At 36.7% G+C, this 9,394-nt stretch overlaps 1 protein-coding gene and 2 long non-coding RNA genes across 6 annotated transcripts; 1 reads left to right on the top strand and 2 right to left on the bottom strand.

The window, feature by feature from the left end:
- Nucleotides 1–353: 353 nt before the first annotated feature.
- LOC113343147 lies at nt 354–2,789 on the bottom strand. The gene is made up of 3 exons (XR_003357065.1): nt 2,695–2,789; nt 2,049–2,221; nt 354–683 (listed from the first exon to the last, which is right to left on the bottom strand). It is a non-coding gene; the product is annotated as an uncharacterized LOC113343147 (long non-coding RNA).
- An 806-nt stretch (nt 2,790–3,595) lies between these two features.
- LOC113343146 lies at nt 3,596–6,196 on the bottom strand. 4 transcript variants are annotated; one of them, XR_003357062.1, is made up of 4 exons: nt 5,756–6,196; nt 4,947–5,420; nt 4,512–4,699; nt 3,602–4,144 (listed from the first exon to the last, which is right to left on the bottom strand). It is a non-coding gene; the product is annotated as an uncharacterized LOC113343146 (long non-coding RNA). The 4 variants fall into 4 exon arrangements; XR_003357063.1 differs by having other exon boundaries at nt 3,596–4,162; nt 4,512–5,420; XR_003357064.1 differs by having other exon boundaries at nt 3,597–4,091; nt 4,512–5,420.
- Nucleotides 6,197–6,252: 56 nt separating this feature from the next.
- Nucleotides 6,253–7,928, top strand: LOC113343154 (3-hydroxy-3-methylglutaryl-coenzyme A reductase 2-like). Its single transcript, XM_026587441.1, has 4 exons — nt 6,253–6,327; nt 6,902–7,014; nt 7,377–7,558; nt 7,714–7,928. Exons 1-4 carry the CDS (start codon nt 6,253–6,255, stop codon nt 7,926–7,928), a joined length of 585 nt encoding a protein of 194 aa, XP_026443226.1.
- The last annotated feature ends 1,466 nt before the right edge of the window (nt 7,929–9,394 follow it).

Raw genomic sequence — 9,394 nt, 5'->3', positions numbered from 1 at the left:
TGTCCTGGCACTTAAAATCAGTGAGGAACAAATTAGAAGCAACTAAGCCCATAGAGTCCCTGTGGACAAACCCCTATTTACTATTTCTTGCTTCAACTTCCCTGTATACTTGCAGGTTAGTTTGTAGGTTACTTTTACCTGCACACCAGAAACCAAACGGAAAAATGATGAAACCAAAATTGGTTTCACCAAAAATAGATGAAATCGAAATTGGTTCATAATTCTTCCGCATATTGTCGTTTCACCTATACAAATTTCAGTGATGAAACCAAACACGCCGACTTCCAAGTCAGGCCGAATAAACTAAGAAAAAATCAGGTGAAACCAAAATTTGGTTTCATCATAAAAAAAATACAAATAAGATGAAACCTATCACCACCGTCAACTTTTATGGAGCAATCAAAATCTGGAGTTTCAGATTCTCCCGCAACAATGGTACCAGTGAGAACCTTCCTTCTCTTCTTCGTGACATCATCACTGTCAAAATTCTCATTTTCCAATGAGCCTTGGAAATATTGAACTCGTTTACGGATCCTCTAAGGTGAGGATGCAGCAGGAAAATATCTCCACCTTGGGTTTTCCTATTCAATAATTTTGTTCAAAAGACGTGAGACGGATCTTCATAACCTGACTGCATTTCCAGTTCACCAGGTAAAGAAATATCTCTAGAATATGTCCTTCTTCTAGTTCACCAACAAAAATTGGTTTCGTCAACATAAAATTTGAAGAAAAAAAACACATTAGATGAAACCAAAACTGGTTTCAATAAAAAAAATATTATTATATCACCAACAAATTGGTTTCGTCGACAAAAATTAGCAAAAATTAGATAAAACCAAAATTGGTTTCATCATAAATAAGATGAAACCATAATTGGTTTCGTGCAAAATGTCTATTCAATTACAAGAAAAATTACTGGAGGTATATACATGTCCATTGATAAAAAGACGTCATTGAAATGTCATGATAGACATGGCATGCCATGTCCATTGAAAAACTAATCAAAAGATGATAAAGACATGCAAATAAAAATGAACACCTATGCGGTTATGGGAATTATACGACAGTGGCGCTACCCAAATACTAATATATGCTTAAGAAAGTAGTACGACAGATGGCGACAACCCGAGTACTACTGTTCGAATCAGGAAAATATGTTAGGGTAACTAATGTTGCTTTATCTTTCATGAGTCTGACTATAGCAGGCATCACCTTCATTAAAAAAATATATGAAATGTCAGGATTCATTGTGCCAGGGTTCGGTCAATAAACTTGCACAGCAAAGAAAAAATAAGACCCCGGTCTGTGAAGCTCCATCAGGGAGTATTTATGACTGGTTTGGTGAGGATGAATAATTTACCAAGTTGTCGGTCAGAACATAGCATCATGTGAGACTATCAACCATTTCAGTTAAATCTACAATTGGGGTTTAGTGCCCAAAGTTGCAATCCTACTTTCAGTTCAGTTGCAAGGTAGGGCCAAAACAAGACATGTAAGGATGCCAGGGTAGGGCATCAGAGTACATGCTCACATGACCACTGCAAATACTTCGCCAGCACAAGACATTTATTGTCCCACAGGTAGAATTAAACACTGATAACATCATATTTGTCAAGTAAATCCCAGTTTAACCACGCAGAAAACGATGAAACCACCGCTATACAAACCAAGAAGTCCAAAATCCCAACATAAACTTAATTGCATCCAAATTGAAATCTTAAAGCATGACACCTATTCTAAGGCATTTTACACCCACAAACATGATCCAGTTTCTCCTACCTTTGTTCATTCATGGTATTTTTTTGTTTGATAAGCATAATATCTTCTTCGTAAGCATTATGGACCACAACTCTACAAAATTAATTAATCGTAAAAGCCTAATCATGCCGTAAAACATTCAATTAACCGTGGTTTCAACTGCGCTTCTAAAAAAATCTATTGCAGGGATTTTCAACACAATTCACAAATTATCCAAATTCACAAACATAAGCACACAACTATAGGATGAAAATTCCACAAATGCAATAAGAAGCATGGAGAAAACTAACCATACTCCCCCACCGATCACAAGCATCGATATTGGCTTTCCGACTCAACAACATCTTAACAACATCCACATGCCCGTCACAAGCAGCAATATGCAGCGCAGTCCTTCCATCCAAATCAATACTATTCACATCCGTCCCTTCCTTCAACAATTCCTCGACACCTTTCACATCACCTTGACAAGCCAAAAACAACAATTTTATCGTCGAGTTAAGATTTTCAGGAACAGTGAGTTCATCAACAATAACATTTACAACAAACCACTTTTTCTTGTATAAAAATTCATTTTTTTTACCTACAAAAACCCAATTTAAATTCAATTCATTTTTCAAACTAAAAATTAATAAGAAAACTGATAACATTTCATACATTAGGCCAATTTCCAGCACCACCAGGTATCATTGGAGATGTTAATCTCCGCAATTCACTTATATTGACTAGTATCCTTGAATTATAATTCTAAGGACGATCTATTCTCAATTTCCCCCGAATTATTTCAACACCAAACCTTCAATTCATCAATTTATACTCATAGATTTTGCAATTAAAAAGAAAAAAAATAAACAAAAACTCACAATTCAACATTAAAATTTTCTTAAAATTGAACTAAATTTCGATAAACAAAGATCTAATAAAACCCAAAATTACCTGAATAGTTTCATCATCACCAAACTGATTCAACGAATCCCCACCAATATCCACCTCACTTTCATCATCATCTTCACCATCATCATCAAATTCACCATTATTAATCAAACCTAAAGCTCTCTGACCATTTCAAAAAAAAAAAAACCTAATTCCGAATTTTGTTTTTATAATCAACGGAATAATTGAAGTTCTTCTGTGTATATCCGCGAATTTTGGTGTTGCTTTCAGAGTAGAAAGATGAGGTGCTTCCAGTGATGATGGTGGGGAAGGAAGAGTTGGAGGTGTTGTTGATGTCAGATGTGGTTTGGTGGCGGCGGAGATGATGCTGGTGGTGATCTGAAATCGTAGTAGGAAAAAAGAAACAGAAGTGTTGGCGAGGGAGGACGGGAAGAGGCAGAGGTGATCGTGGCAGATCTGGAAGTGACAGTGGCTTAGTGGTGGTGCTGCAGTCGGAGGAGTTTCTGGTGGTGGTAGGGGAAGAAAAAGAAATGAAACTATTAAACGAGAGGAGAAGAAGGACCGATAAGGATATATACACTAAAGGGTAGGATTGAGATTATAAAAATTAATAAAAACTAAATTTAAATATTTTAATTTGAAATGGAGTTTTTGTGTCAATTTTAAATGATATGATTTTTATGTGTCCCAAATAATATGACCGGTTTTTTCTTATCACTAGTTTGTTCACCAAAGTCCTCTAAGACTGATCTCGCAAGGAGTTTTTTGAAAGGTTCGGGTTCATTTTCAACAAAAAGACCGCCTCCTTGTTTATCTTCCTTACATAAGACTTGATTACAATCGCCTATCACCATCCAACCTATATTGTTATAGTTAACCCTAACCGAGATATCTTCCAAAAATATCCAAGTTTCGAGCTTGGGTGGTTGATAAGGAGAGCAATAAAAGCCTGTCAATAACTATTCTTTTTCCGAAAAGTTTGTTTTAACAAGGACATTTATCATCTTAATACTAGAGTGCATTGTTTCAAAGTTAAATCCGTCTACCCATGCAATGCTATAAAAATTTATCATGTTAATATTTGCAAATTCCTAACAAAAGATCTTTATTTTTTGGGCTTTTTACAAATCTAGGCCTGTTTTTTTTATGGTTTACAAATTTAAGCCTGTTTTTTTTTATTTCTGACAACACTAGGCTTTATTTGACCAAAACCGATGGATGGAAAGTTAACCTCCACGTGGGCAGTTAACATGACTTAAAAAGACATATTAGCTCGTTCAGTCGTTGAGTTCACTCAAGACTTCTGTCAAACACCTGTTGCACATGAACTGCTAATGAAAAGTTGCCTTGTATTGACACCTTGCATCTTGGTCAGAAGCTTCTAAGATAGCAACCCGAAACCTATATTCCATTTCCTCTCCAACATAAACTGTAACAACCTGCTATTAACATTGTACAGCAGCAACATCGGAAATGTTCCATTAAAATGATTCTGCAAAAGATCCAAAGTCTATAAGAACTGTAAATTCCCAATTGAAGAAATAATATCACCCAAGAACTTGATCCCACCCAAACTAAGTAATTTTAGATTAGAAATTCTATCAATGTCATTAGAAATTACACCAACGAAGTAATTCAGAGAAAGATAACATATTCAAGTTTAGAACAATGCAATACAGAAACTGGAACTCCCTATGAATGAAATTTGACTAAAGATCAATCTTAGTTAAATGCTTCATCTCACATATAAAAGTTGGAACTATTTGTGTAATACTCATGTTGTGAAGTGAGATTTTAGTAACTAAATTGTTGTTGTTACATATAGAAGTAATAAAGTTCAGATGGAGGAGATCATTTACCGTGCTTAAAGTAGGCTTTTTTTAAGCGGAGCTGCTCAAAGTAGAGAGAATGCGTACTGCCACCTGAACTGGTAGACGATCGTTATGTGCCACATGGTTGCTGATTTCTTGAGAGAGCTTTTGGCAGTCTATGTACTTGCACAGTTTCTTAGATTCATTTTCAGTTAGCGCAAGATGTGCTTGAGAATCTGATATTGCAATTTACATAATCATAAACCAATATTATCATTATTTCTTAGATAAGAGACACAAACGGCTAAGCTGGAGTAAGAAAATGAAGAGAAAAGACCAAAGCATTAGCAAACTATTGGTGTGTCAGTTCATAAGTGTATATTTTTCTTTTAAGTCTCACTATAAAACTAGGGTATCTATTTAAGAGATTAATTATACCCACAAAATCAAGTTTGTAAGTAATGCAGAGGCTTAGAGAAGGACCTTTAAACTTATTTCAATAGCTCTGTGAAGTCCATCATCGATAACACGGGCTTAATCAGACAAAATCTCAATGATATTGGTGAATTTTTTCAGATTCAGACATGGGTTCGGTGCAATTTCTGCTAGATAAGCTTCAATTAGTTGTCCAACTTACCTTGCCTTATAACACATCCCCATACTCACCTTGCATTCTAACACAGCCCCATACTTCCATCAATTCAAATCATCTCTCCCGTGCTCTTTCAAGATTTAATTATCTCTTAGAACCCTGTAAACAACCACACAAACGATTGCAGCAACACCCTTGTTCACAAACTCAATTATAGCTTGAAATGGTGAAGAAAAGTCCATTCAGGCAATTACTCGAACATCTCATCTACAATGATTTTAATAACCAACCATCAGGATGATAAAATTCGGCGAGGTGTCTGTAAGCGAACTTTAACTTCTCTTCATCAGCATCCCTTTCTAATTCTGCAAACAAGCATCTAATAATTTATAAATCAAAAGAAAAATGATAAAGATCAATTGAAACCCTTTTTGATTAATTTTTGAATAAGAAAGAGTAAATGGATTGGATGAAATCGTGGACAAAGATCTGTAATTATCAACAGGTTTCTGCGAAGTAGAAGAAACCCCTAATAATTTAGATTGTTCTTTGAACCAACAAATGAAAGAAGAAATTACTATGTGTGGACGATAAATCATTCTTTGAAGATTAATCATTTTATTTTTTCCCCAAATTCTACCAGAAACATCTTAGAATCCAAAATCAACTTCACATTCAACAATCATATCTAAAATCATACCTGATAATCAACAGTAAACCCTCTTAAACTCAATTTCTTCACAGCAGTTTCTTGCTTCAAACCCCCATCAACCAATCTCTTCCTCAGCAGTAACACCCATGGCAGTAACAACTCCAACTTTGGTGCAAAATGTTGCGCACTAGCCAATCTGATCCTAAATTCTATTTTTATCTCTCAAACCCCCGAGTCTCTTTTGTGATTCCCCACCACAGCGACAGATTTAAAACCCATCTCCATCAGAAACACATTTAATTTTTCTGCCTCTCAAACCAACTCAACCTCATTCTTAAATTCGCCAAAATCCCTAAAATTCCATCTCAAGCTCTACCAATTTATCGATCTAATTTTAACATCTAAGAGCAACCACAGTCACGACCAAATTTGGGTACTAAACCCAAATTTGGTCCCAGAAAGTGCCGCAGTGGTGAGGAGTAAAGCCATATTTAGTCCAGATAATTAGGGTTTGTGACCAAATGTGATCGCCAACCCAGACTAAAATGATCAATAGTGGGACGGGGTTATTACGAGCGTATGAATCGAGACGGAAGTATAGTGGACGCTTCACACCGGACGTATGTATAAAGAACGTATGATATTGGGACGGATGTATACAGAGCGTTTGAATTAGGCGTATTTATAAACACCGCCGGGCCATACGGAGATAAAACATACGCCCCATAGCAGGCGTAATTAGAATGTACGTCCCAATGGGGCGCAGTTATTAAAAACACCTGGTTTGGACGCATGTATTACGTGCGCCTGTGTGAAGCGCATGTATTATGAGCGTCTGTGTGATATACATGTATTATGAGCGTCTGGAATGGGCGCACGTATTGTGAGCGTTTGTTAGCAGGCGCAACTTTAATTTACGCCTGCTTTGGGCGCATGTATTACGAGCGTCTGTTACCAGGCGTACACCCAGACGTCCCCTCCTCACTTTCAATTTCCCCCAATTAGAAAACACAAAATTAACAATCCTCCATTCTCTTTCTTACTCACCTTCAATTCTTTTGTCGGAGTAAGTCCCCTTCATGTACACTCGCCGGCGAAACACCATCACCACCAGCAAACCACCACTCCCTTCTTCCATCACAAATCTCCATCAAATGAAGACCGTCGTTGATAACAAAGACATAAGAAAAAGAGGCTATGACAAGAGCACCTGTTGTTAGGTTTGGAACTGCAAAAAGAGCTTCTGAGCTCAAATTCTTTATGGAAGATCTTAACAATTTCGATACCTTGGCTCACGTTTTTAACAAGTAAGTTTTTTTTTCCCCTTTATGAGATTTGTACAGTTCCGTGAATTTGTTGAGTGTCAGGTTTTTGCTAATTTTGATCGGAAGTTTCGTTTTATTTGGGTTAAATTTATCGTTTTCATTATGACCTCAATTTAGCAAAATTTTGATTTGATTTTGATTTGAATCTGTCGGTGGTTAGATTTGTGTACGTAATTGAGATTCTATTCTTTTACAACGGTAAAGTTGTGTTAATTTGAGATTTAGGGTTTGACGTATGAAGTTTGAGATGAAAATTTTACAAAGGGGCAATTTTTTTTGGCTTGGTAAGGGTGGACACTTGTTTGGTTTTTGTACTAATTGATCTTATTGTCAATATTTTACAGATCTAGCAGATTTGGAAGACTCCAAAAAGTTCAGTGTGCTATTGCTGGCAAGAATCTATACATGAGATTCAGCTGCAGCACAGGGGATGCAATGGGGATGAACATGGTTTCTAAAGGTGTTCAGAACGTTTTGGATTTTCTTCAAGCTGATTTTCCCGACATGGATGTTATCGGAATATCTGGTTCGTTCTCTTTCTGAATCCTGTGACCACCGTCATACCTACCAGATTGTGTTTGACTGTAATCTATTTGGAAAGTTTTACTTATAATTTGGTGATGTATCACTTTTTTTTTTGTGCATCTATGGTTTTTGATTTTTCTTTGGATTCATTTGTAGGGAACTTTTGTTCCGATAAGAAACCAGCTGCTGTAAACTGGATTGAAGGACGTGGTAAGTCGGTTGTCTGCGAGGCAATTATCAAGGATGAAGTAGTGAGGAATGTGTTGAAGACTACAGTTCCAGCTTTGGTAGAGCTTAACATGCTCAAAAACTTGACTGGTTCTGCCATTGCATCTACGCCTGAACTAGACGCACAATCCATCTACGCCTGAACTAGACGCACTTTCTATGTCCGCCCAACACAGACGCACCTTCCATATCCGCCCTACCCAGACGCACTTTCTATGTCCGCCCGAGTCATACGCACTTTCTATCTCCGTATGTATCAGACGCACATAACTTCTCCGTCCCAGTAGACGCACTTCCCATCGCCGTTCCATGTTAGGCGTGAACTATACCTACGCCTCAATCAGGCGCACGTAATAACTCCGTTTCATTCAGACGCATATTTTAAAGAACGCTTGGTCAAGAAACGTGAGTATAAGTTCCGTCTGCACCAAGCGTTCGTATAAGTTACGCTTCACCAAATTTTGGTCGTCCTCCATTGCGCTTGAACACCCAGAATACCAATTTTTTTTGGCTTTTAGTCTGGCTTTTGGTATTTGGTCTGTCTCATGACTGTGGTTGCTCTAACTGGGAACAAATTAGAGAGGAAATGGTTTTCTTCTTGATCTAATTTCGTAATGGAAATCACGGCCGTTAGAAATCATCGAGATGCCCAGATCTTAGATAGACGTTGCATAAGCCTAAACGTGTGACATTATTTCATGTGCCTGACACACGTACGGTAAGGTTATTTTCGTAATCTTCACACATCCATGATATATTGCTGAATGATATTTTGATGAGAAATTGACCAGTCAACGCGATAAATTGACTGACATAAAAGAATTGGATGGAATCCGTTTGTTAGGCCTAGATTTGTCAAAAATAAAAAAAGAGGTTTAGATTTGAAAATGAGGGTCCAGAACAGACCTACTTCTGCATATAATCCTTATTTTTTTTGTTTATGACAAAATTACAATATCTGGATTCTCAGGGTTTATCAAAAATTTAGAGTGTAGATTTGTCTTCTTTGATCCAAGCCTTGGGCATTCCAAGCTAGGATTTTCACCTATCCTTCTAGAAACTCTAGGTTAGACAAGTTCCAACCAAACCTTGTCTCTTGTTAGTATAAATTTCACAATTTAGGATGAATTTTTATACGATTTGCAAAATTGAAATTCCTTTTAATCATTCTGCGATTACAATTACCTTTTGTATTTCTAGGTTAACATCGATTTATTTCTACTGTTAATTTCTTTTGGAGAAGAAGGGGGCTGCTAAAAAAGTAAGTTTTTTTTATCCAATCTATTGTAATTCATCGTTAATGAATTTGTTTATGTTTTACGCTTCTATTTAGGATGTTGTTGATGTTCCGTTAGTTTTATATGGTGATGGTGTAGAATCTACCTATACTTTAGTTACCAAATTTGTTAGTTGATAATAGATAGATCCGTTAGGTGAATATATCATAAGCGAAGTGCATGTCAACAAAATTACATGATCCAAATGACTGTACTAGTGATTGACAATCAGCTGGTGCAAATGGTTTGAAGTTCAAGTTTTCACAATAATGTACGTATACGTGAAGTCAAGAAAGCAACCACCTGACTCTTTTTTTCCTGGCGTTTTTAGG

This window comes from Papaver somniferum, unplaced genomic scaffold (genome assembly GCF_003573695.1).
Source record: "Papaver somniferum cultivar HN1 unplaced genomic scaffold, ASM357369v1 unplaced-scaffold_55, whole genome shotgun sequence".
Classification (NCBI taxonomy): Eukaryota; Viridiplantae; Streptophyta; class Magnoliopsida; order Ranunculales; family Papaveraceae; genus Papaver; species Papaver somniferum.
This window is presented reverse-complemented; position numbering and strand designations above follow the sequence as displayed.